At 41.3% G+C, this 27,816-nt stretch overlaps 1 protein-coding gene across 1 annotated transcript in view; it reads right to left on the bottom strand.

Moving 5' to 3' along the window:
• Nucleotides 1-27,816, bottom strand: part of RARB (retinoic acid receptor beta) — a 603,146-nt gene that overhangs the window by 357,744 nt on the left and 217,586 nt on the right. Inside the window, exon 3 of the mRNA XM_066585512.1 lies at nt 12,770-13,276. Coding sequence (XP_066441609.1) covers nt 12,770-12,944 — 175 coding nt within the window. The 5' untranslated portion in view covers nt 12,945-13,276. The remainder of the gene's footprint in view (nt 1-12,769; nt 13,277-27,816) is intronic.

Below are 27,816 nucleotides of genomic sequence, written 5' to 3' on the forward strand. Positions count from 1 at the left end.
AGTACATTATTTTTATAGCATATCAGGTCAGTATGCTGTGAAAGTCTGAATTAGGAATACCTCTTTCAATTTAGGATAGGAAGCTTCGTTCTACTAAGTAACTAAAAACACTTAACTTTTTCACGGCTCAGAACATTAGAAGGCGACCGGGCCAGGGGTGAGACGACAATAGCTGCAGACGCTGCGGTCGCACCCAGACTCTGGAGCCTTAGGGCACCCATAAGGTCTCTCTTCCTCATATAAGGTGACCAGTGCTATAAATGATGCATTATATTTTGGGAGGGGAGATGCCCGTTACATATTTTGAACCGGGGTCTGACAGCTACGCCTCTGTACCTGGCTTGCAGCGACCAAGTTGGTAATAAATTCATCATCAAACAAACTTTATAGCAAGACCACTCCGACTACCTGGATCTGAATCCCTCAAACTTACTGCCCTGAAGGATCTCCCCTGAGTAAGGGCTCTCTCACTTGGGCGTTTTATTTTTCAGCGTACCTACCGCGCAGGAGCACATAATGACGTGTGTAATTGCTGTGTGCCGACAACCCCCATACACCATCTTATCGTGTATGCCCATGTAATACATAGTAGTGCATACCACGTTCTTTTCGGCACATGCATTTCGGGTGCTGTGTGAGAGGAGGCACAATTGAAATCCAATGTGAGATCGCTACCTGCGCGGGTAACACACGGTAGCATGCGCTCGTGTGAGAGAGCCCTAACCCAACACTCTCAATAATAAGAACCTAGGAACAGCTGACTTTAAAATGATTTTGCAAGATTTAAAATGATATTAGGAGCTAAAAATGATGTGAAAAGACATAGGATGTCCTTAATAAAACAGTAGTGTAGAATGTGCTAATATATATGTAAATGATATCATATCATAGCTAAAGCCATTTGACCGAAAAGCTGTTTGCAGTCCCCTGGGATATGCAATTTTCTATTGTGCTTTTCATTCTGCGACCACATACTCAGCATGAAGTAGAACAACAAAAGCTGAGAAAACAACAGAATGCTCAAGAGGAAACGGGACCTTCTAGATCATATCTGGAGTCTAATAGATGGTTTAGCAACATTGTATCAGCCGTTCTGAAGGTTCTAAGTGCTATTTAATCAGTAAGTAAATATTAACCAATAATTATTCTGTTAAACTATGTTTAAAAGGGGCTTTTCTGGGAATGTGACGGTAGTTATACACAAATTAACACTATTAGTAATATGCTGGCACTTACAAATGTATCTTTACAATAAAACCTCCAGCCAGCCCCCTACAATAGCCTGCATGCTACACTGTTTCCGTGACTCCTATTCACTTCAGAGGGATTTACGGAAACAGCGTAAGGCGTTTGCCTCGGCTGTTTATATAATACCTGGCAAGGTGGTTGGGCAACAGTTGCGGCTTTCTCATCTCAGCCATGAAACGCTCCCATGGGAATATCCCCCTTAGTACTGATTAATGTTTGGACATTAAGGGTATGTTGATATATAGTATAATGAAAACAAAGATCTGGTACCGTGTTAGCCAGTAGAGCAAAATGTGATTGTTCTCAGTAAGAGAAACGACGTAATCTTGTAGATATGATACCTTTTAATGGCTAACAAAAATACATGATGTAATAATAGCGAGCTTGCGAACCAACGCAGGGTACTTCTTCAGGCTTATGTATTGGATCTGAAGAGGCATGCATATTTATAGATACTTATAACATACATACTTATGGCAAGGCACAGATATGGATGTGATTGGTTCGCACTTAAAAGGAATTCTGCAACAGCAAACAAACTTTTTTTTGTCTAGGCACTGATAGCGGAGTGAAAGTTTTATGGTCCCTAAATTACTGTTGGAGGGGGAAAAAGTCAGCAGGCTTGAATTGCTACAAGAGATACACAAACATTTTTAGCTAAACACTGATAAGGGAGGGAAAGTTTATGGTCCCTGAATTACTGTTGATGGGGGTCTTATCTGTATAATAAATGTCTCACACTTCCCATTCACGCATAAATCCTGGGGAATAATTTAACCCAGTATTCAGCGTGTCAAAGGTTGTTATCAATTTATATTCCCAAATTCTTCTGTGGTTTTGTGACGTGAAACCACCCTTCAATATCAAAACTCTCATATCTCCTATGTCATGTCCATGGTTAGAGAAGTGCTCGGCCACAGGTAATTCTCTTTTTTTGTGTTCAATCGTGTGGCGATGGGATCTCATCCTGGCTTTCAGTTTCTGTCCTGTTTCTCCAACATAAAGACCCCTAACAGGACATTTACTGCACATGATCAGGTACACAACATTGGACGAGGAACATGTAAATGTCCCTGGGATCTTATAGTCCTGCTGTGTGTTGGGGATCTGTATCCTGTCCGCAGTCATGTTATAAGTGTGTATAAATATCCATGCCTCTTCAGATCCAATCCATAAGCCTGAAGAAGAACCCTGCGTTGGTTCGGAAGCTCGCTATTACATCATGTATTTTTGTTAGCCATTAAAAGGTATCATATCTACAAGATTACGTCGTTTCTCTTGCTGAGAACAATCACATTTTGATATATAGTGTACTGGCATAACATAATATAGAAATTGCATGAGTTGTGATAAAATTATTTGAATACCCTAATAACTGAACATGTAATCAATTCTATATTATAACAATTGTCAACTCTGAATTAACCCTCAAGGCCCAAGCACAGTAAATTTTACGGAGCTTGGTCCTGGGCTTTAATCCCAACCAATAGTAAAAATACAGCTCAGGATTAGGCCTCGTGTCCATGAGCAAATCAGATTCCGCAAGTGGGAGCCCACAGCGGAATCCGACCCTGCGTACCTATCTGGGTCTTCTGCGTACCTGTCTGGGTCTTCTGCGTACCTGTCTGCGTCTTCTTTTTACCTGTGCTGCAGATGTGTTCAGACGTGCCGGCGCACTTGCGCAGTACACTTTTTTTTCCAAAACTCCTGCTTTCCCGCGGGATCCTCGTCTCGTCCACAGTGTCAGCTGCACACAAGATGCGGATTGGGCAGCTTTCATTGACTTCAATGGAAGCCGTCCGTGCGGGAACCACACTGAAATAGAGCATGCTGCAATTTGTTTTCCGAAACCATACAGTCTGCAAAACAAATCTGCATGCTTTAATTCATATGCGGACGCCCATGCTTCCCAATGGGCGGCTTGATTTGAGGATATTCCGCGCAGGTTACCCGCACAGATTCTGCAAATCAGATCCGCCCGTGGACATTGGGCCTTATATCTCCTGCAATCTAGTAGGAGCCAGGGCAGGTTGTCAGCTGTAAGTCACACCTGAGGACCCGGAGGAGAAGGCAGAAGCGTTTTTTAACGGCTTCTGATTTCTCCTTTGCAGGCTACATAGTGCTCAGTGAGTGCTATATAGTGAAGAGAGAAAGCAGAAGTGTTACTTTTGCTATTTGTCCAGGTGATCACGTGACTGCTGGGCACCCCTAGCAGACCCAGATCAGCTCTGTTAGTGACTACTGTCACTAAAGAGGAGTTTTTCCTTCTGTAACTGCGGCTCCTATGGATGCCACAGCTACAGTGCAAAACTGTGAAATTAGGAAGAAAAAAAAAAGACAATCTGAATTACCCCCAGAGGTCTTATTTGATCTCATGGGGGAAATAGATGTTTGAAAAAAAAAAGTTACAAAAATAAGTACAAAAAAAAATAAATTACTGAATAAAAAAATATGTACAGTATATATAAAAAAGAAAACGACCCGCCACTCACCAAAACTGTCGCCGTATGTGCCCTGTAATCCAAGACTATACAAATTCTATATAAAAACATCAGGAACAAAATGTGGAGCCTACCCCTATACTTTATTTTAGCGTAAATATGCTAAATTTAAAAAAGGACAATAATACATTTTTCAAAATCTATTTTTTAAAGCATTTTATCCCTAATAAAACAGAAAAAAAAAGTCAGTGAAGAAAGATATAAAAAAAAAAAAATAGCCCTGTATGTCACTGAAAAAAACTGCAGCAAAAATAATTATGGTGGCTGAAGAAAAAAAAGATAGGGCAGTAAAACCACCACCACTACAACGTGTCTGGTCCTTTAGGACCAAAACACCCTGGTCGTTAAGGGGTTAAAATAGACTGAATTGCAACATAGGGTCTCATTAAATGTATGTGCTTCACTGTGGTGCAAAATATGATTAAAAGATTAAATTATCAGATATGTGTTTGTGCTCCAAGTGGTTGGGGTTCAGGCTCTACCATGCTAGCTAATTATTGTATTACTATCAACTCCTGCTTATCAGAGAAAGTGGAGGCAGGGGGCGCCACTTAGAGGGTGCAGTAGCATCTTATAGATGGGAGCTCTTTCTGAAAAGAGGGCTGCTTCCAAACTCTTGTGTCTCAGTGTATTTCTCTGGATTGCTACTGTGAAGTTACAAAAAGTACGGAAGTAGAACTCTTCAGAAGTACGTCCGCTCTCATGACTATCGGCAGTCTTTTACAACTGAATGCCACTTAGCTTTAAAGTAAGTATGGTGGGTGCTCCGCTCTCTGTCCCAACTTTTTACAATATCCAAGCTCTTTTTTTTTTTTTTTTTTTAGACACTTAAAAAGTTCGGTGAGACTCGTCCTCCTGATTGATTTCTATGAAGCTATCCACATTGTATCACTGTCGGCGAGATGTGCAGAAAAGGTAACGCCTGACATGCACATTTGTCTTTGTTTAAACTGCAGTCAATATTATTTCAGAAAAGGTCATAGAACACAGTCTGATATTGATTTTAGCAACTGAAAATCCATATGGCCTTGTATTGATATTAACAATATGAAACATCATGGAAACCCATCAAAAAGGCAGAGGATCAAAGGTTTAAAAAAAAGAGTTAAACAAGGTGTGACATAAAAGATGATGTACAAGTACGGTCCCCATTCACATTATGCAAATCTCCCCACATATATGCTGAATGCATCGTCACATTTATACAATTATGTCATACAGCCCATTGACTGCTATTGTAAAAGAGAGGTATACGGTTTAATCTTTTTTGTTTTTTTTGGTGGGGGGGGGGGTCTTTTTTTCTTCTTGCAGGATCCCCTTATATTGAAAAATACAATCGACTACATATACTACCTATACATATGTGAGAAGGTCAATATACTGCACATTGGGCTCATAGACATCTTGTTAGGACCAGTAGGAATTCTCCTGCTTTTTAATCTGTTAGGACAGCTGCTGATCAGATCTTTCCACAGTAATCCACTGGAATGGATCAGCTGATCTCACTGATCCTTTAAGGAGGAGTTCTTCATTGGCTTCTGCAGTGTTGTTGCTGACGATAGCAGTAACAATGTGAGCTTTACTCCAGTATTCCTTGTTTTAGTGCTAGTACTGTACCTTGCTCTAGTATTATTTGTTCTTGTTAGAGTGGTCTTGTTTCTATGGTTTAGTTCAGTATTTACTAGCGTCTGGTTTTGTCTAATCATTCCTTGTTTGCATCTGCCTTGCTTGATTGGGTCCTAGTGCCCTCATGTTCTCAGAAACAGTATTTCAGACAGGGTTAGCACTGGTAATAATGAGGGCTATGTATGGACAGTAGTATCTGCAGTCTGGTGTTAGGGTCAGTGTCAGGGAGAGTTTAGGAAAGATGTAGAGCTAGTGTTAGGAATAAATCTCTCTGGTTGTTATTTCTATTCCATACCCCTTGCTCCAGCCTCCACTGCCAGTTTCATCTTCATCATCATTGTCATCTTCCTCATATGTTCACCATCACCTTCGGCCCCTGTCATCTAATATGGAGTCCCTAGTTTGGCATTTTACTTTCTATTCTGTTGGTATGTGCTTCCTATTAAATATTCTTATGATAGACCAGATGTTAGACCACTCAGCTCTACTGTAAGTCCTGGGGTATCAGTATACTGGGAAACATGGTTGGTATGCAGGAAAGATGACGGCTAAAGGTGCAAACAAGTTCTGCCATCATTGTTACAATCTCCTGGTATCTTTGGTAGAAGTTTACTATAAACCATTGCAATTACTTTAGTTCTTTTCCATCTGATTTTGTCAGTAAAAATAAAATAGTATGCACTATGATGAAGCCGATATATGTCAACACAAGAAGAGACAAATTGATCATAACTAGAGATGAGCGAGCGTACTCGTTAAGGCAAAATACTCGAGCGAGTATTGCCATTTTCGAGCACATGCCCGCTCGTGCCAAAAGATTCGGGGGCCGGCAGGGGAGAGCGGGGAGGAAGGGGGGGGGCTATCTCTCTCTCTCTCCTCTCCCCCCCCCCCCCCGCGAATCTTTTCTCACGAGCGGGCATGTACTCGAAAATGTCAATACTTGCCCGAATATTTTGCCTTAACGAGTATGCTTGCTCATCTCTCTAATCATAACGAATCTCTCAAAAAATAAAATCCAAGTTTTGAGCCACTTTCTCCTCAACTGCTATTGGCCTATTGACATGGAGAAATATATCTATAAGTGGCCCGAGTAATAAGCATTGGTTAATTATTCTCCAATGTAAAGATCTTGCAGTAGAACCAACTCCATCAAAGCAGTTTTTATCATTTGCCTCCGAAGCAATATTTATCAGAAGCCAAGTTGACGTTGGGCGGGTTAAAAATAACTACTACGGAGAAATTAATTTGCTGACGACGTACATTGGAGAGACAATTACTGTAAGACGTCTGGCTATCTGTTACTGGGAATATGACTTTTAAACACAATTTGATTAAGTTGAGTGCACGGCATTCTTGAGTTTTTTAGTAGTTTACACTATGCTATGAACAGACCAAGAAACACATCCCCTGGTGAGAAAATGTGTACTTACTGTAAACTCAACTGGCTGCCGGCCAAAGACACAATATGGGTTCCTAAAACAAAGCAAGGTGAGGCTAACGAGAACGTCTAAATGACATCTAAACGAATGTGTTGTGTAAAAAACCATGGCATTTAATTATTAGATGTGATGAACAATATTTTCTCCAATTAAAGAGAGCCTGTCAGCAACTCCATGCCACCATCAGCATGAGCAGCATGACAAACCAGCAGGCTCCATCATTACAGTGCATCATGGGGGATTTACCAAGCAATATGTGGAAGGATTCTGACTCGAAATTGGGCCAAAAACTGACTTTCATACAGTGCGCTAAATTTATTATGTGTTTTACAAGCGTTCTATGCCTCACTAGACAATATTGAATACAGTCTAGAAAAAAAAGAGTGTCTAACATCTCGTAAGATGGGCCAAGTTCATAGCATTGTGATAGCTTTGGAGCAGTTTCTGACACGGTCATCTAGTTTTAGCATAGTATTAATACATATAAAACATTGTTCTTAGAAAGTGTAAAAGCAGAAGTGTCAGCTGTGTTGCTGTCTGGCTTCTCCCTAACCGGTAAAGCCTGATTGACAGGTCACTCCCTATGTGTAGAAGGAGGATAAATCTGTCAATTAACCAGGAAAAAGCTGTAGGGAAGCCTCCGAGTACGTACTTCTTTTCCAAGCTCAGTACTTTTTACGACTTTGGTTGGGATTGAACAACTTTGTGCCAGTGTTTAGATGAAAAAAGTTGCATATTTTGGGACGCACTATGTTTATGTTAAAATTTGCTACTTTTTTCGCCTCTTGATGATTTTTAAAAGTAGCAATAAAAATGGGTGGGTTAACCAGGATGGGGTGGAGCCACAACGTTTCCAAAGGATTAATTTTTTTAGGAAAGACAGAAAATGATACAAATTGCAGCACACATGGATTTAGTTTTTTTTGTTTTTAAAACAGGCCAAGCTGCGTAAAATGGATTAAGAGTCAAGCGACTGTGACGGAGTACGATTCAAGGGTCCTTCATATGGTATCCAGACAAGTCATATGGAACTCAATTCTTATATGTAATCCAAAATCACAGCAATAACTTGAGTGATACCTCAACACAACTCCCTGATCAGGCGCCCATCAGGTTTCCCCATGGACCAAAGATCTGGCTTCCGCACAGACCCTCACTCCTCACAAGATGGCTCACTCAAGTTACCACCACCCATGTGATTAGTCTCTTCACAAGCTTCCCCTCCTTTGTTTAAACAGAAAAGGGGTGCACAATTAATGGTCACAACAAAAGGTGACAGCAGAATCATGGTGCGTAGGACGGGGCAGACACCCAGAGCCCAGTAGATGGGAAGAACCAGAGAGACAGTAAAGTAACAAATCAGTAATAGAAATAAAATGATCATAATGCGCTGACACAGCAACTTTTAATAAATTTACCACATTTTACACACCTCAGTTTAAGACTACCGCATGAAAAGCCAGTCTCTTAATAACCCCCCCTATCTTTTAGTGTTATTTTAGAGTCATATCTGCAGCATGAAACATATATATCTTTGCAGAAAGTGTATCAAGACTTAAGCAGGTCATAGTTATCCAACAGTTGCATTTACTTTTTTGCATTAAAGCAATTCTATCATCAAACTATGGCAGCCTATGTAAGGTCCGTTCTCTTAATAGCCAAAATAGCAAAGTAATATCATGCTGCTTGGCTAATAGGAGCGAATCTGGTATATTTCATTTTTTATTGGATTCTTAACCCCTTGAGTGGCACGCCCGGAAATTTTCCGGGACGAGCTCCACTGCTCATAGCAACATAGCCCGGAAGATTTCCGGGCTATGTATCACTATGGGAGCTGCAGAGCACAATGCCACAAGCTGTGACAGTGTGCTCTGCCTGCACAGACCCACACAGAGCAGTGCAAGGGCTTTGAAAAACCAGCAGAAGATATTGCCGACATGTCGATATGCCGGCAATATCTCCTGCTTTGTTTACAGGTTGCCATAGAGACCATCGGCTTGTCAGAAGCAAGCCGATGGTCTCTGTGGCAGGGAATGCTGGTTGTTAGCTGTCAGAGGACAGCTAGGTACTAGCTCTTACAGCAGAGATCAGAGAAAACCTCCGATCTCTGCTGTGTTAACCCTTTACATGCTGCAGTCTATGTGACTGCAGCATGTAAAGGGTTGTCACTGCAGCATGTAAGGGTCTGTCACCATCGGACCCCCAGAATGTGATCAGGGGTCCTGATGGGTCCCTGTGGAAGTCCCCTAAAGGGACAAAAAAAAAAAAATAAAAAAAAAATAATTAAAGAAAAAAGTAAAAAAATTATTAAAAAAATAAAAAAAACACTTGTCTCCCTTTACTTTGTAAAAAATCAAAAATACAATCACACATGTGGTATCCGTGTGCGTCGTAATGACCCAGAGAAGGAAGTTAATACATTATTTAAACCCTTAATGACATGGCCCCTTTTTTTTCTTTTTTTCCTCCCCCTGTTCAAAAAATCACAACTTGTCCCGCAAAAAACAAGCCCTTATATGGCCATGTCAATGGAAAAATGAAAAAGTTATGGCTCTTGAGACGCAACTGCAAAACTAGTTGAAATTCAATGATTAGACCATTTTAAAAAACCTGCCCTGGTGGGCACGACAGGGTGGTAGGAAACCTGCCACTCAAGGGGTTAAATGCAAAATGAAGCAACTTTCTAAATAGTCCTTAAATGGGCTGTTCAGAACTCAACTATTAAATTCAATGGGAGCTTTACTAACATAGGCTGTTGCAATGTGTATAGAGTTGTCAACTTCCCGCTCCATTCATACTGACAATGGGGTGGATTACAGCTCATCGTTAGGAGTCCAGAGCAATGGACCCTACCTATCAAGTATTAATGTCCTATCCTAAGGGCAGGTCATCAATAGTTCCCTTCCAGACATTCCCTTTAAGTATTCGAAGACATAGATATGACCTTGCTATAAATGGCTCTATCTCAGGCTAAGCTTCTTGGTTATAAAACAAGTCCAAGATTCCAGCTCTAGCTGCAATCCACCCTGAGATAGACAAAATTGAAAAATTACCTCCCCCCTTCAGTAGTCTCTCACTTAAGATGTAAATTCCTGTGTAATCCTTAATTTAATTTGTGCGAAAAAATTGATTCGTAAATTCCAGCAGTTTTAGTATCTTCTTTACAAGCAAACCTATGAATGCATAAACGTGTGTTGCAGTCTATATATGAATTACTCACATTTCAGTTTTTTGTAGAATACATTATGTTTGTATATGGAATGTGCTTGAATACGCATTTTGTTGCACATTTGAATTTTAATTCAATTTTTTCTCATAATCGCTGATGCAAGGTTGCATGAAGGTAGTTTTAGAAATAAATAATTAAGTTGTAGTAGGCTGTGTGTGCAGTGTATATTTTTAACACATCTGGACATGCCTTTTGTTTCAGTGTTTTTGAAAAAACAAGTTCCTGTTTCAGTAAATGACTGACGTATACAAAACTTGCACACCTGGATCTATTATTGTGCCTTTATATATAAACTTCTGTTTTGATTTGAGTTTTAGGGCTAATACTCATGGACGGATTATCGCTGCGGAAATCACGGCCAGACATCAGCCGCGAATTCTGCAGCAATGTCCGTCCATAGACATCCTATGTTAAATGATTCTTCCCTGCCCATAAGCGGAAATCAACTGCGATTTTCCACTCGCAGTGGAGAATCGCAGCATGTTCTATTCTGTGTGGAAAAAGTCACAGGTGGCTTCCATTGCAGTCAATGGAAGCCGTCCGTCCCGCGGTACTTCCACTGAGATTACAGCGGAAGTATCGCAGGAATCCATGTCACCGCCCAGTGTCGGCGCGTCATGCGCTGCACTGCGCACGGCGCGGCTCGCCAGACGAGACACTCACGGTGGATCTGGAGAGGTGAGAATAGGGTCTCTGGGGGGCGCCGAGTATGATTCGGCTGTGATATTTTACAAGCGGAATCTGACACGGCCGTGGGCATGAGCCCTATGACATAAATGTATGTTTTAATGCATTTTTTTGAGAACATACAGTAATTTCAGTTTATCCCAAAGTTGCATGAAGGTGGACATTTGTCACTATAAAGACAGACTATAACGACAACTGAAATCGGCTTTTCGGAAATATACTCTTCTACCATTTCTGACATAGATCCGACAGCACACTGCTACTGCGCCAGCCTATTCTTAACAGATGCCACCATCAATTTTCCATAAAACTAACTAATCTTTCAAGCTCCTTTAAAGCAGATCCCTCGTCACCGTCACTGGGGATCCGCACTGAACCATTTTGAACCATTTTTTCCTACAGTCAGTGGATGAAAATGGTATTGTGATGCGATAGCAACAAAAGGTACACATATTACAAGTATATACCTCTAAGATGACTCGTGCCCTAGAAGTACATTAAGATCTACACAAGTGTTTCATTCCTAAGTTAAAAAAATTCTACTCAAAGGACATCAAAGTATCCTCAAGTACAACAATCTCAAGAACATAAACTCATACGCCGCCTTTATTTCCAGGGTATCGCTTTCCAGAATTGCTGTCCAAAACAAAATTGCATATTCAAAGTGAAGCCACACTGTATAAGGAGGCAAAATGAGGCTTCTCTCTATTGATATCATGTTCTTGTTTCAACTTGTCCTCCATTAGCTATAGATACAGCAGACTGGCATTACACGTTCACATTTGTTTCTTCTACAATTAAAGGGAACGTTTCATCACATTTATGCCTCATAAACGATTTTATGGTGGTCGCAGATGAGGAAACGGGGGTCCAGAGAGTCACACTTCAACAGGGAGAGCGCTGGAATGGGGCACCCAGTGAGTATGAGGAGCAGCTCCCGTTCCTTTACCCATGAGCTCGCTAACACTGTTTATGGGGTTCAAAGCTGCTGACCAGTTTCCTTTAAAGCCCCATAATACGTTTATAGGTCTTAAAAGTCAGGGGATGGGGAGTGTGGAGACAACTATTTTATACTCACTAGGTGCCCCATTCTTGCACCGTGTCCACCCAAAATCTGCATGTGCCAGCAGCATGACTCCTTTCTGCCTACTCTGTGCTCATGCTTTCCCATTCATCTCTATGAAAGAGCACATGCACAAAGCAGACTGAAAGGTCATGCTGCTGGCGCACACAACCTCCGAGGGAAGGGGAGCAGCACAAGAACAGGATGCCTAGTGATATAAAACTGCGCTCCCTGGACTCCCCGTTCCCTGACTCTTGAGCCCCATAATATAGTTTAAAGCCGCTTTCAGACGAGTATATTTTTACTCTGTATCTGTTACGTATTTTGTGGACTGTAATACAGAACTGATGTAAATTTGCGTATCTACTTACATGGCTGCGTTCTAAAAATACAGCATGTGCTACTTTTTCAGTATTCGCCTTCGTTGGTATTAGTGTCAATTGGGCAAATACACATCATGTTACAATATACTCGTGTCTTATATTGGCTTCCAAACCCTTCTTCATTTAGCCTTACCCAAGTGTTATCCATTTACGCTAAATATGGTGTGTATCTTTTTGTGGTCCAAACTGTACAAATACGAGTATCGAGCAAATTTATTAAACATCCGCCTTTAAAACTAAGACTAGAGATGAGCGAGCGTACTCGGAAAAGCACTACTCGCTCGAGTAATTTGCTTTATCCGAGTATCGCTGTGCTCGTCCCTGAAGATTCGGGTGCCGGCACGGAGCGGGGAGCTGCTGGGGAGAGCGGGGAGGAACGGAGGGAAGATCTTTCTCTCCCTCTCTCCCGCCCGCTCCCCCCCCCCGCGACTCACCTGTCAGCCGCAGCGGCACCCGAATCTTCAGGGACGAGCACAGCGATACTCGGATAAAGCAAATTACTCGAGCGAGTAGTGCTTTTCCGAGTACGCTCGCTCATCTCTAACTAAGACCTATCCCAATCGATAACAATGTGCCATTTAATTTCCACTTACTTGCAGGAGATGGAGTACTGCAACTACTTGTGGGAGGATGGCCTTGGTATCCATGAAGCGGCAGAGGCAACCCACCAATGACAGGAGGAAATAGGAAGGGATAGTGGGTGGCTGGGTAGTGATTCATATGTCCGTTTACAGCTGGGAGAGGACATGAACGACTGCTGGTTGTCATATTAGAATATCATCTTGTACCATCTCTCATCTGTGAATAAAACGTACCATCCCTTCCCGCTGACAAATCGCTAGTTATTTGTCATGTAGAGGAAATACATTAAAAATGTATACGGCGTTTCAGTCTGTTGAAGAATGATTCTAGCAACAATCACACAAAATTTGATCAATGACTTGGGTGTAAAGTTGCTGCAGATTGAATAATCCGCCGGTTTCCAATCCTGCTGTTTGTTGCTTAGTTAAATTTTTCCTTTTTTTTATTTCCTTTTCTGTTTTCATGGACAATATATTTAGTCAAGGATCCATCTCCGCCTGTGCATTTCATTTAATTCCCTAAAAGAGAGAACAGAAACTTATAATATATGAATAAAAAACATCCAAAAGGGGCATTAAATAAAATTCACTTTGCAAGAAGACATTTTAATAAGTACAAAGCTTCAGAGCTGAAATGACGCTATTGTGTATAAAACAAAAGCATTTGAAAGCCAAAAACCATTTTCATTAATGCATTTGTAGCAGCGATAAACAAATCATCTAATGTCTTGGGAAATATTTGCTGTCTTGTGCATCCTTGAGGAAAGGAATAGATGCCTTACACATGAAACAATGACCTAGATTTACCAAAATGATGAAAAGAGAGTTAAAAACTGCTAAACCTTAGTCTCTGAAGATCCTGCCGGGCCAGTGATACACACACACTTCACAGCGGCTACTATTGTGGATGCAAAGCCAACTTTTGCATTATACGGTTACATTTTTAGACAATGTTGCACTAGGATGCGGATACAAAATAAAGCCGTGTTACCACTTGCATGAATTTTTTTTTGTTTGTTAGTTTTTGTAGCTTTTTGACATTCAGAGTAGCATATCTGCTGTGGTATTCTATATAGAGAAAGTATGAATGCCTGACGGACTCATTAGAAGTCAACGGAGTTGGAAAAAAAAACTCATTCTAAATCCCGCGGCAGATCTCCGCCACCGCCTGGGAGCAGGAGCCTGCAGACGAATCTCCGCGGTGAGCCTATGCTGCGATTTGCCGTCCGCAAGCAGAGAATGATTCTCCACTCGTGGGCAGAGGGACTGCACTGTTCATAGCAACACTATGGAGAATGTTTACTGTGTTCCCCGCGGCCAGATTATCGCCACAGGGTACGCAATGAAGATTCGTCCGTGGACAGGAACCCTTATAGATCCATCATATCCCTCATGGATTTTGCAAAAACGGAAGGCATCATGATAGTGAGAATAGAGTCACTATAAAATTCATGGCTCCCCTGAACAGCGTTCGGGGGATTTAAATGCCGCTGTCAGAAGTGAAGAGGTTAAAATCCACACCGCATCAAATTCTGCTGCAGATTTTGTTCAGAATTTTTCCACAACGTGGACATAATGTTTTTAAATCGCATCCACATCGCTTGTATTGTAAATTGTGATTCTCCAATGCGAAGCCTCTGCCCCATGTCCGCCCTATGCGAAAGCTGCCGTACACCTAAGATTCTGATCAACCACAATTCAGCCCATCAATCATCTATGGCATCATTTGTATGAACGATCCCACAGCAACATGCCAGACTATACTGGCTAATGAGGGTAAAAAGCAAACGGGCTTGTGTCAAGTGGTAAATGACTGACCGATCATGAGATACACCGGTGATTTCAGCCAAACATTGCTGAAAAGATGCAACCCGACAAATCCCATTTTTGGCAGACAAGCATCTGCTGTTGGGGATTGCGGGTACAGAGCTTTCAATGCTTGCATGTCAAATTATCCACCATACTGCTGGCTAATATATATATCTCCTTCCATGTGTAGATAAGCAACATGTGTGGGCAGAGGCAGTAATATGTAACGGACTACAGGTTCAAACTCAATGCAAGGTATATTTCCAGTCTTTAAACATGGAAACACATAGGATTATAAAGGAACAGTGTGTGCAAAGCTGTAATTTTTAAAGGGGGTGTCCGGTTGTAAATAAGTGATGGTCTACTCTTAGGATAGATCATCAACAGAAGACTAGCAAGAATTTGACATCCAGGACCCCTGCTGTTCAGCTGCTTGCCAGACCATCAGAGTTGATTTCTGCAGGAAGCAGACAGCTCCGTTCTTACTACAGTGGCCAGCATTCGTACTGCAGGTAAAGATCCTATTCATTTCAATGGGAACTGCACTTGCAATACAAAACCTGGCCACTGAAGTAAGAACGGCGCTGTCTGCTTTCTGCAAAAATAAACAAGAACATCCCCCGAGACAGAAGCTGATAGATGGGGGGTCCCTGTAGATGGACCCCTTCCAATCTACTTATTGATAACCTATCTTATAAATAGGCCATCACTAGTTCACAAGTAGAAAACCCGTTTAATCAAGGCTATTTACAAAGCTGCTTTAGAGCAATAAGAAAATGGTTGCACAATTAACTATGTATGACCTTTTATCACATTTATTAGTAAAGAAACAAAAAGATTGTATTTGAACTTTAATACTGAAATACGTTTTTTTATCCACATTGTTACAGCACACAGAAGAGGCTGCAGTAAGTATTCTTATTAGCACAAGGGATATCTAACGGATATTAAAAAATAAAAAGTCCTTGGCATCAGATAACTCCAAGGGATGAAGCTCCTTGTGATTCTGATGCTGCGATCCAACATAGCCGGCTATTAGATTAGCGGTGAAGTATAAAAGCAATGCTTTCAGATCTCAACAACTGTTTCAGAGGCAAACAATGTAGCATGACACAGATGCACAAGACATCAATTTTTGAGAAGCCTTGGGATAAAATTAAATTGTCTCAAAATCATGGGAAATCTGAAGAGCTGAGTAAAAATCAATGTTAGCTAATCTGAAACATGGGCCTCCAAACTAGAGAAATATAATAAACCTACACGGGCGCTGCCTCCTTACAAGGTAAAAAGGCACAGCTATTACCGCCGCACGCACATATATCATACGTGTGTCTCCACTACTGCTAAATTGCTTTTCTGCTTCCCCGCTGTCAGCAGAGTGGCAATCCAGCCTCCAGCCGAACAACTGAGTCAAGTCTGACAGACTAGTTGCTAGAGACACACAGAGTACCAACTAGACCAGGCCGGCACAATTTGGCAGTAGATAGGGGCCACAATTAAAATCAGCGAACCTTTTGGGGCCGCAGATAGGTTTTTAGAGGTTAACTTTGCAAGAAGGTCACTAAAAACCTATCTAGCCTATAGTTTAGCATTGCTAAGTTATCCAAGATTCTAAACACTTTTTGCAGGTCTCTTGCTGTTTGCATGCAGTTAATGTTTACAATGTTTAGCGTTAAATTTACTATGTGTTTTAGACACTTTTGGACACTTTTTGCAGTGTCTGACAAAGGGGTGTTCCTTCTTATAAAAGGGGGCATGGTGTACATTGCAACAACAATTGCAACAAATTGCTGCAATTTTAAGCGTAAACTAAGCGAACTAAAAGACTAGACAGTCTTAAAAATCTACAGATTTATTGCTCAGCAGAGGTAGTGTCATAAATCTGGGCGATTTAAAGACTGTCTGTCTAAGGGCTTATTTAGACGTCCGTATATCAGCTGGGTTTTCACGCCTGGCTGATATAGGGTGTACCTTTCTGCAGGGGGAGGAGGAGGGCCGGGCCGAGAGCAGTACACTGAGCTCCCACCCCCTCTCTGCCCCCAGCCACTGTTTGCAATGGGTGGGGCAGGGCGGAGGCGAAGCTAAGGTCCGCCCCATCCTGCCTCATCCTATTGCAAATCGTGGCAAGGGGTGGAGAGGGTGGGGGGGCTCTGCTCCCGGCCCGCCTCCTCCCCCTGAAGAAAGGGACACCGCATATCGGCCGGGCGCGAAAACCCGGACGACATAGGGTCGTCTGAATAAGCCCTTAGTTTGCACTGTCTAACTTTCAGACAATATTAGTGAATCCGCCCCGCTATGTCTGGTATTTTACAGACACCGGTGACATCAGACATCACGATTACGGGTGGAAATTCACATGACTATGGATTTCACAATAAAGGATGTTGTAGTATGTAATGACTTGTTATGTAAATTATGCCAAAAAGCCAAAAATATCTGACCCAAATACTTAAATATCCGTCCATAAAAAAAAGAGAGGATTCTTTAGAAGTTACAAAGTCCTTTAGAAAACTCCATTTCACACAGATAACAATAATTTGTACAAAGAAATGTTCAGAATGTTTAACCTAAATGAAACAATTCAAGGAAGCAATTGATTACAAGGAAAAGGACAAAGTAGCAAAATATATGACAGCAGGATGCCGTGAAATGTTAAAAATGCATGCAGATATAAAAGTGTAGTAGAAAACAAAAGCTGGGAAAGCAGTGGGGGTCGCCGAATCACGGGATTTAGCTGAATTATTCAATAGCCGTGTCTTTAAACAATGTCCTTCTAGGAAAAAAACAAGAAAACTTCTACATCTTTCAAACTGCTAACCAAGCAGCCAGGTTGGGCCTCTTAGTTGTACATTCCTGATACTGAAGAGTAAGAGTAAGGAGTAGGAGACTCGTCTTTATGAACTTGTAAGTGAAGTACAAGTATCACTACAAATGAAAAGATACTTCACTTGGCTTGAGGCAGAAGCATCGTTTTCAATGATTTCTACCTGCCTCACTTACATATAATAGATATGCTGTATGAAGCACGGTGCAAACCTGCAGTTCTGTGGAGACAGCAAAAGACAGTGGATATAATCATTCTTCTTGTAGGAAATACAGTTTTTTTCCTTCTAGAGCCCGAGTTTATGACTCCCTTGAATAGGACTGAGCTATATGGACAAGTTGCGGTACCATGACCCCTTCATTCTGTTGATTGATTCAGTTCTGGGAGTTGGGGTCCCACTGATCTTAATATTAACTTAATATTCTGGCTGCTTGTATCTGTTGCTAGAAGGGCTTAAAGGGGTTGTCCCACGCCGAAACAGGGTTTTTTTTTTTTCAATAGCCCCCCCGTTCGGTGCGAGACAAACCCGATGCATGTGTTGAAAAAAAAACCGTTTAGTACTTACCCGAATCCCCGCGCTCCGGTGACTTCTTACCTACCTTGCGAAGATGGCCGCCGGGATCTTCACCCTTGGTGGACCGCAGGTCTTCTGTGCGGTCCATTGCCGATTCCAGCCTCCTAATTGGCTGGAATTGGCACACGTGACGGGGCGGAGCTACGAGGAGCAGCTCTCCAGCACGAGCAGCCCCATTCAACACGGAGAAGACTGCACTGCGCAAGCGCGTCTAATCGGGCGATTAGACGCTGAAAATTAGACGGCACCATGGAGACGGGGACGCCAGCAACGGAACAGGTAAGTGAATAACTTCTGTATGGCTCATAATTAATGCACAATGTACATTACAAAGTGCATTAATATGGCCATACAGAAGTGTATACCCCCACTTTGTTTCGCGGGACAACCCCTTTAAGAGCTTATTACTGAGTTCAGTGTATAACACTCTATGCAGTAAGGCTCCAATACTTCCTCTAACAGTACATGCTTAGTACTATACAAATAAGGGAGATGCAACAATACCTCTGCAGCGCCACCTATTGAAAGGCAGCATTCCTGCAGTCAATGTTAGGCTCTTTATACAAGCCTTGTAACAATGACTGGCAATTGAAAGCCAAGCCAGAATCTATACACAGACAGCTGTTTCAGGGAAGGGGGGGCGTGCCTCTCATCAGTGTGCAGTAGGTTTCTGGTTTAGCTAGCAAGAGGCCTGTGATGTGGGTCAAGAACGCTATATTTTCTCCTTAGGGAGAGCAGCTAGAAGGTGAGTGTGGAGACTTATAGGGCCATTCATGCTCCTCTGGGTAATATGTAAATAAGGGAGATGGAACTGAGGTATTGTTCATCTCCCTTATTTGCATATTACCCAGATGAGCATGAATGGCCTTATAAGTATCCTCACTCACCTCCTAGGTGCTCTCCCTAAGGAGAAAAATATAGTAATACACATGCATAGATAAGGCTTTGTATAGGGTGCCTGATACACAGGTACGTGTGATGCACCATACTGGCTTACCTAAGTCTACATGGATGGTCCCTGCACAGATCTATGTGGCAGGCCATAGATAAGCAGCCACACCCTCCGTCCCCCCAAATAAATGGTAGATGTGTGAGTGGTAAAACAAATCCCTGAACACATTAAATATATAGTATATTAAGAAATGAATCAGCAGAGAATATTTAACTTTATTACAAAAGACAAACCGGTAGTCAAGAGTGGATGCTCACTTTAAGTTCTCAGGTCATGGGTCAGAACACGTAACTGTTTTTGAATGAAGCCAGCAATGCAAACAAAAGTTTTTTATCATGGTTGTCAAGTGACAGGAATATGTATATAAGAAAACATTTAAAGGGAATGTGTAATCAAAAAATGACAATTGTATACATATTGTATAAATCAGGTTTTTATGTTAAATATGTTTAAGAATTTTTGATAATTAAAAAAAAATGTCACATCAACATGCGCATTTTTTTTTTTTAAGTCCTAAAATACTGCAGTTTCACATAGACCACCAAGCTTAATAATAGTCTGACACTTCCTGTTCTGTCCACAAAACTTTTTACAAGTCATTTCATTATCATCACAGGCTGGACTGCAATGAAAGGTAACATCTATATATAAGTAAAACAGTATCCACCATTCACAATAGGAGATAATCACAGCTCACCTCCTCCCCCTCTCTGCACATTTCACAGGGCATCCCTAGAAAACTCTTTGAAGTAAATGGGTCCCCTACTGTCAAAGGTAAAGTATCTCTAAATGCTGTTAACTGCTGCTCAGACAAGAAGGCCGCCCTCATAGTCAGGAACATAAAATAGAATTTAGAAAATCTACAATCAGAAAACAAAAAATGATTAGAATAATGAAACATGTTTCACGATCTCCTCCACCCTCTCCCTGCCCAGTTCAAGGAAAAGTCCTGTGAATAACAGGCTTGTTAGTAGGTATACACATAACTAATGTGAGAGTGACTGGGGTCTCTTATTTCGGCTGATGGAGATTTTGGGGGTTGTACCAATCACACAAGGATGGCCTATTGTAAAGGTAAGCTGTCAATATTTAATAAACATCCCCTTCATTAGATACACCTGCCCTTCACAATTGGGATTTCCCGGCGTCCAGGACTAAATCAAGTGTACAAGTTTTCCGAGGTTCACTTTCAGTGTGATACCATGTTAGAATGGGAAGATTGAGCAACTATGAACGAGGCATAGTCATCGGTGCTAGACCAGCTTAGGCCAATATTTCATACACTGCGAACCTTATGGGTTTTTCTTGTGCAATGGTGTCAAGAGTATACTGAGAAAGGTGTGATTGAGGAAAAACATCCAGCGAACGGGGGCCTTCTAAATGTAAATAATATGCCGACAAAAGGGATCAGTGGAGGATGTCAAGAATCGTTTTGACAAATATGCAGTGCAGTACATAGTCAAGTACATTGCAGCCTACTAAAATGTATAGACACACAACTCGTGGGTTGGGTAGATTTTAACAGCAGAAGACCACTTTGAGGGCCATTGCTGTCTAAGAGAAAGGCAAGACTCCCATTGGGCAAAACAGCACAAAATTGGATTATTGAAGAATGGAAAAACATTGCCTGGTCAGATGAATCCAGATTTCTGTTGAACCCTGTTGATGGGAACAGCCGGAATTTGACATAAAGAACATGAAATAATGTACACTTCCTGTCAGCTGTACGCAGCATGTCAGTACCTTTATGTAATTTGCAGCAACTACAGCTACCCACATGGGCCGCTATTCCTGCAGAATGATTTCAACACAGAGTAAAATTTACCCTTTCCAATCCAATTTTGGTTTCAGGGTTTCCTAAAAGGCTTTTTCTTTTTGCTGTTATACAACGGTGCCATCTGCTGGCCAACGCCAGTGTGTGTACGTCAGAGAGGCTCCGACAGCGGAGTGGCTGGCAATAAACGGTAAGAATACCCTGTCGGACATCTTCTGACTTGGAGCTGTATAATCTTCAATCAGAATGTAGGAAGACGTCAGACAGTGGATTGGAAAGGGCTAATGCCGTGAAGAATTGCGCAGTTCTGAATGCCAAAGGAAGTCAAACGCACTCCTAATAAAGTGACCAGTCAGAATACATTTCCAGAAAAGGCCTTTAACTAACGATAGACCACACAATTGAATGGAATAGAAATAATTTTTAAAAAATCTTGTCATTCCCGACAGATAAACACATTTTCAGCAATACATCTTTTTAGCTATTTTAAGCCAAGTCACAAATGATTAACATTCCCATCCATCTGTGAGGCTACACTCTGAAATAAACTTCTGTATAAATAAGTGGAATATCTGACACATGTTAAACCGAACCGTCTCTCTTAAATCACCGCGGACACATGAGCAGCCACCCATTCATTCACAGTAACAGCAACAGACAGAAATCAGCCTTCCCAAACTCCCTCTTAGAATTAGCACTGAGACTCTGACATGTTTAGCAGTTCAGCTTTACAGGAAATTCATATTACGGGACACCAAGTCGTTATTAACATTTTTTTGCGTTATCTATGAATACGCTTCTGCTTTCTAGATTGCTATAAAATACAGTAAAATGAAGTACTAGATATATTTAGCGTGACCGTCTACAAACTTCTTGGTCAAGGCTGCCAATAATTAATGGTTGGAAGATCAAAAGCTTCGTAAAGCCCAGGCCTTTTCTAGCACAAAAGGGGTCTACAGAAACTGGATTCAGTGTGTGCCTAGAAAGAACAGCTAGGTTTGTTGGGCAAGACATTCCCAGTCATTGGTACAAGGCTTGTATAAAGAGTCTGACATTGACTTGCAGGAATGCTGCCCTCCAATAGGTGGCGCTGAAGAGGTATTGTTCTATCTTCCGTATAGGCATATTACCCAGAGGAGCATGAATGGCCTTTTAAGTCTCCTCACTCACTCAACTTCTAGGTGCTCTCCCTAAGGAGAAAAGATAGCATTCCTGACCCATTTTACAATACTGTAATGTGTCAGAGTGGGAATATATGGTTTTCATTGGGTGACCATGTCCAAAGAACTGATTGAATTTTGGATCCTATCGGAAGTGGGAATTATTGGATTTCCACTATTACTTAACCCCTTCCCAACACATGTACGGCTATACACATTCTAAATGCACATACACAATGCAGTTGAGACATATATAGATGTGCACATCATATGCTACATATGTAGTGGGCTCGGGAGGCGAACTTGCTCAATACATGGCAGGTATCAGCTGTCTTTGACAGTCTACACTTGCCTCCGACAGCCGTGGTCAGAGATAGCGCAGATCGGGGATGTTAACCCTTTAAATGCCACATTTAAATATCCTGAATTGCCCCACCTCAATAAAATTGTGTAGTTGCAGTTCAGATGTCATGGCAGCCGAGGGCCTTCAGAAGGCCCCCAGGGCTGCCATGATTGCTTGCCTATTACAATATGCCTGTATCATGTCTTCAATAGGCAGTCTGTAATACAGTAAAATGCAATAACATAGTATTGCAATATACTGTTTAGGCAATCAAATGATCATAAGTTCAAGTCCCCTATAGGAAATGTAAAAAAAAAAAAAAAAGGTAAAAAATACTTTTTAATTATTACAAAAATACAAAAAAATTTAAAGCTTACTCAAAGACCACAGTTGTCACATCAAAAATTAATAAACAATGTAAAAATTGGTATTGCTGTGTCTGTAAAGGGCCAGTTTATTAAAATATCACATTATGAATCCCAGAGAGAAAAAAATGCAATGCCAGAATTGTGCTTTTTGAGTAAAACCGATTGCATGAGCCCCTAAATATATTAAAAGTACTTAAGTGTATGAACCCCAAAATGGTAGCAAAAAAACTAGAGGTTGCCCTGCATACAACAAGCCCTCGTCTAGCCTTATTGATGAAAAAAATGTAAAAGTTATAATTTTTATGAAAGTTGAAATTGCAGAACTGCAAAATGTGATCTGGACACAGGAGCTTCAATGACCCTTGGTCATGAAAGAGTTAAAACTGCATGCAATGCTAGGAGACTTATAAGGCAACGCAAGACTGTAGTCAAAAATAATCAATTATGCAAAATATAAAACACACATAAAAAGTATTCTCACTACCATAACACATAGTGAGGAAAGCAAGGAAAAAAATATAAACAATGATTTCTAGGACATTTTAAGGTTCCCCCTTGTGCTCTCACCTACTGCCAGCCACACTGAAGGAATTTGTACACCAGCAGCCAGACAGCCAATATGCCAAGAAATGTTCAACTGGGCCCAAAATTTTAGGTTATTTTGAATGTCTATTAAAATTGTTATTGCCTAGCTTTGGAAAAAATAAAACAAGCTCCAGTTGTGATCTAACTAGCTGCTAGACCAGTAACAATTCATCCAGCCCTGATATAAAGAAAACGCCTGCGCCTGATCAAGGACTATTTACCCTCCAAGAGTTACGTTAAATTTGGAAAAACCCTCCCGAAAATGTCACTTTTTTTTGCAAATTTTGAATTGATGTCTCATGTAAATATATTTGATGCAGAACTTAGCTATCTTAGATGCATTTTTAACCCCTTAATGACATAACTGCTGTTAGCCTTAAAGCAACCCGTTGGTCCTGGAGAAACAAAGATGACCGAACTATTTATTTGACTACCTGATGCGCACTGTGCATTAGTATGTATGAGTAGTCTAAGACACTACATGCCGCTCCGACTGGCTGGCACTGATCATGTGGGCAATGCTGATCAAGCACTGTAGGTGTATTTTGTCTTAGACTAGTCGGGAAATAGGTTCAACCATCTTTCTTTTTGGGCTGGAAAGTCGCTTTAAGTGTCAGTAAATCATACCTTCTTCAGGGTTGCAGTGGTCATATAACTTTTTTTTACTTTTTGTCAATGTAGCTGTATGAGACCTTGCATTTTGCAGGACGAGTATTAGTTTTTTATAGAAACCAATTTCGGGCACATATAATGTATTCAATAACTTTTATTAATTTTTTTTTTGCCGGGGGCAATAGAAAAAAAAGTTTTTCACAGTGTAGTATAAATATTATGCTACTCTTATTTTACAGGTCATTACGAATATGACAAGACAAACTTTTAGAGGTTTTATATTTTACCACTGCTGCAAATTTTAAACACTTTTTTTTCCCAAAAATATTTTTTGTGGAGCATCACATTGCAAGACCGGAGGATTTTTATTTTTTCAGGCCTAGTTTTTGTGGGACAACCTGTAGATTTGAGGTATTTATGATTTTGTAATTATTTTTTATTTTTGTTTTGGGGAAGTAATATGAACAGAAATCAGCAATTTTGGCTTTTTTGAAATATTTTTTTCTTTTTATGGAATTTACTGTGCTGGGTAAATAATGTAATATTTTATAGTATGAGTTGTTATGAATGTGGTGATGCCAATTATGTGTAGGGGTTTTTTGTTCTTTTTATTTTTTTCAAGATTTAAAGCCTTGTGTAAAGGGAAAAAGTTCTTACAATTGCTTTTCCGTAAAAAGGTTTAGATGCCACAGCCAGCAATTAATAGCATGAACTTCTCATTATTTCACTCTTTCTGGGAAAAACCCCATATGTGACAATCCGAGAAAAAATATGCTCTCTAATTGATAGGCAGCTGATAACATTAATACAAATTCGGGTCCACCTTCCCTGAGATAGGGGGAGAGGCAGAAGAATCACAGATATTCTCTGTTGCCTGCTTGACCAATCCGCCTCACTCGCAGCTCTGCATACAGTGACTGAAATGACAACTGTAAATTCAGTATTTCTGACCTCCCTTCAAGGAGCTGGTGCCAAGAATCTTAGCTTTTAATTGAAAACAAAAACATGTCAGTATCTCTGATAGAACCAGGGTTCTTACATTATTTAGAAAGAAAATGAGATTAAAATCAAGAACTGAGAAGTCTTGTGGAAAAAAAACAAACGCCCAGCCCTAATTTTTATTTCACTGCCAGCAGTTGAATATTCAGCACTAGAGATAAGCGAGTGTACTCGCTAAGGCAAACTACTCGAGCGAGTAGTGCCTTATGTGAGTATCTGCCCGCTCGTCTCTAAAGATTCGGGTGGCGGCGGGGGAGAGCGGGGAGGAACGTGGGGAGGGGGGGGGGAAATCTCTCTCACTCTCCCCCCCGCGCCTCACTGCTCTCCCCCACCGACACCCGAATCTTTAGAGACGGGCGGGCAGGTACTCGCATAAGGCACTACTCGCTCGAGTAGTTTGCCTTAGCGAGTACGCTCGCTCATCTCTATTTGGCACTGTTGACTAATGAGCCTTTATTCAACTTCATCTTTTCTCTAATTATTTGTAGACCCCTAAACATGCACAACATGTAGTATCTCACCCAGAGTGTTCTAAGCTACTAATACAATATGTTATAAATTCTGGTAGCTCAGAAGACTTAGACCCCGACAATAGTTATTAACTAGGACATATGTTCATGTTCAGACACTATCTATTGTAGAAAAGTGTTTAGATAGTATAAGTACAATATCAGCAACAATGGAGGTAATTGTGTTGATTTTCTTAGAATGCTGATTGGCACTGGAAGAACTGGTGCAATGTCTGTGTTATCGGGTCGCAATCATTTACCTCAATATGATTTTTCAGAACTTACAGCTTCTTTAATGGAGAATTTAAATTTATTCATGAGGTACTGCAAGCCTTCATGATTTGCAGTTTACATTGTAATAGCTAGAAAACCATCAATCACAGCAGATGGGCGGGACTACCAGCACATCATGAATGAGCCGGACTCACCTTTTGCTGGGAGCTGCAGAAACAAGCTGTAAGTTCTTAAAAATTACTGCACTATCCCATAAGTGACACATTGCTAAAATCATCTATCACTATTTTATGCTGTCCTCGATGTCGGTAGAATAAAGAAAATGATAGGTTCCCTTTAATCTCGTGTAACTTGTGTCTGACTTGATAGGGACTATTTGAGAAGTGATGATCACATTGTGATGTATGTTTGGTGTGTACTACAGCAGGCTATTAACCAAATGTATTTTGTGTCCTTTTTGCATACCTGAACCCATTTTTTTTTTACTGTACTGCAAAGAGGAAATCCCAAAACAATACTTTTTTCATAACAGAAGTCAGTGGATGACCTATTCAACTGTTTCAGTAGAGGGCTTCAGACTTGCACCCTGAATGTATTGCTGCGCACACTGTGAACGTGCTTTATACCAATAATTTGATGAATTTATCTCATTGTCTTTACCATCAGAATATTACATTCAAGGAAATAATCAATCATTATCCTTGTCCGCAAACAGTTCATATAAGGCAAAACAGCTGAAACAGAGAGAAAAACAGGAAAGACATTCACATTATCTTATTAGAGGCTAATGGATATCCGAGAGAAACATATATTTAACTCCTAATACACAGCCCAAAACAATCAGTTACAATTATAACAGGCGACCTGGTCTGTTAATCAAATGATAGAAATTATTGGAGAAGTGAATTCTCTATTTCATAGACAGTAAGTCTGCTATCCATCCCATTTAGACATATTGTTGCAGATTTATCAGAGTTTACAATACGTTTTGGGTGTAAACGCATTAAGAAATTTCGGGTTTTGGGCCAAATACGACATGAAGCCTCTGAATATAATGATGCCGGCTATCCACTAGACAAAAAAAAGCTGGATTTTACCTATAGCAGTCCCCTTTCCTGGGTACTAACATGTACTGCAGTACTCAGATACCCTAAGGGTGCATTTACACGAACGTATATCGGCTCGGTTTTCACGCAGAGCCGATATACGTCGTCCTCATGTGCAGGCGGGGGGGGGGGGGGGGGTTAGAAGAGCCAGGAGCAGGAACTGAGCTCCCGCCCCCTCTCTTCCTCCTCTCCGCCCTTCTGCGCTATTTGCAATGAATGGAGGCGGGACGGGGCCAAGTTCTGAGGAATTAGCCTCGCCCCCGTTCCGCCTCTCCCCATTGCAAATAGTGCAGAGGGGCGGAGAGGAGGCAGAGAGGGGGCGGGAGCTCAGTTCCTGCTCCTGGCTCTTCCACCCCCCCCCCCGCACATGAGGACGACGTATATCGGCTCGGCGTGAAAACCGAGTCGATATGCGTTCGTGGGAATGCAGCCTAACACTTACAGTAAGACTAGACTGTGTAACATCTAGATAGTTGAAAAAGCAAATATATGCCGCACGTAATCAGTACAAACAGAAAACACAAATGCAAGACTAGGAGCTCACCAATAGACCACAGGAACACAATGGTGATGATAATTGGATGATAAAGATGATGATGACCGTTAGATAATGGAGCAGATGGTTGATGGAAACAGAAGTGACAACCTGACTACCTCATGCGAACTCTCCCTAATGCTAGTATATCACTTACACTGACCCTAACAACAGCTACCACTGTCCCTGATTAACCCTCAGATATTCCTAACGACAACCCTATCTGAAACACTGTCTCTGACAAACAGTGAGGGCGCACTAGGACCCAAGAAAGCCAAATAAAGTAAAGCTGAACTGCCGTGACAGGCTCCGCGAGAAGAATACCGCAAAGGAGTCCATCACAGCGCCCCTCCCCCCGAAAGACCCCATACTCACCTCCAGGATCCGCTGCGCGAGTCCCACATGACGCGCATGCGCAGTACAGTGCATGATGCACCGGTAGTGTCATATGACACGGAGGGCGGGGAAGCATCCTGAGCCTGGTCACCTTGTGTGCTTGTCCTCACACATCCACTGATACAAACACCTCTCTAACAGTCTGGTCAGAATAGCCCAGGTGGCAGGCAATTCCTTGATACAACCATCCAGCTTCTCGCATTCCAATAATACGTCCCCTCTGAAACTCTGTTAACTGGGCAAAATCTCTGCGATTGTATTGCAGAGGCGTTTAGTGGT

The sequence above is a fragment of the Eleutherodactylus coqui genome, chromosome 12 (genome assembly GCF_035609145.1).
Source record: "Eleutherodactylus coqui strain aEleCoq1 chromosome 12, aEleCoq1.hap1, whole genome shotgun sequence".
NCBI classification, from domain to species: Eukaryota; Metazoa; Chordata; class Amphibia; order Anura; family Eleutherodactylidae; genus Eleutherodactylus; species Eleutherodactylus coqui.